Genomic DNA, 301 nt, shown 5'->3' with positions numbered 1-301 from the left:
ATATATATATATATATATATATATATATATATATATATATATATATATATATATATATATATATATCACGAGCAACTAGGGGCAGTTGGTAGACAGAGCCGGGTTTAGGGTTTGTGTCTATTTAGGGTTTTTGTTGTGTTTTGGGGTTGCGTTTGATTAGGGTTTAGGGCTTAGGGTTTGTTGAGGGTTTAGGGTTTAGGGTTTGTTGAGGGTTTAGGGTTTAGGGTTTGTGTCCGTCTTACTCTTGTAGAGGTAATCATAATAGTCATCTTTGCCCGCCATTTTCCCCTCAAGAACAGGT

The 301-nt window shown here is 35.5% G+C and overlaps 1 protein-coding gene across 1 annotated transcript in view; it reads right to left on the bottom strand.

The window, feature by feature from the left end:
- EMH_0029380 (Ras family domain-containing protein, putative) overlaps positions 1-282 on the bottom strand; it is a gene marked incomplete at both ends in the record, with an annotated part of 3,637 nt that extends 3,355 nt beyond the window's left edge. The window contains one exon of the mRNA XM_013494277.1: positions 243-282. Coding sequence (XP_013349731.1) covers positions 243-282 — 40 coding nt within the window. The remainder of the gene's footprint in view (positions 1-242) is intronic.
- Between the last annotated feature and the right edge of the window lie 19 nt (positions 283-301).

The sequence above is a fragment of the Eimeria mitis genome, genomic scaffold, assembly GCF_000499745.2.
Source record: "Eimeria mitis Houghton genomic scaffold, Emh_scaff1098, whole genome shotgun sequence".
NCBI lineage: Eukaryota > Apicomplexa > Conoidasida > Eucoccidiorida > Eimeriidae > Eimeria > Eimeria mitis.
Note: the sequence above shows the minus strand (reverse complement) of the source record. Positions and strands in the feature narration are given on the sequence as shown.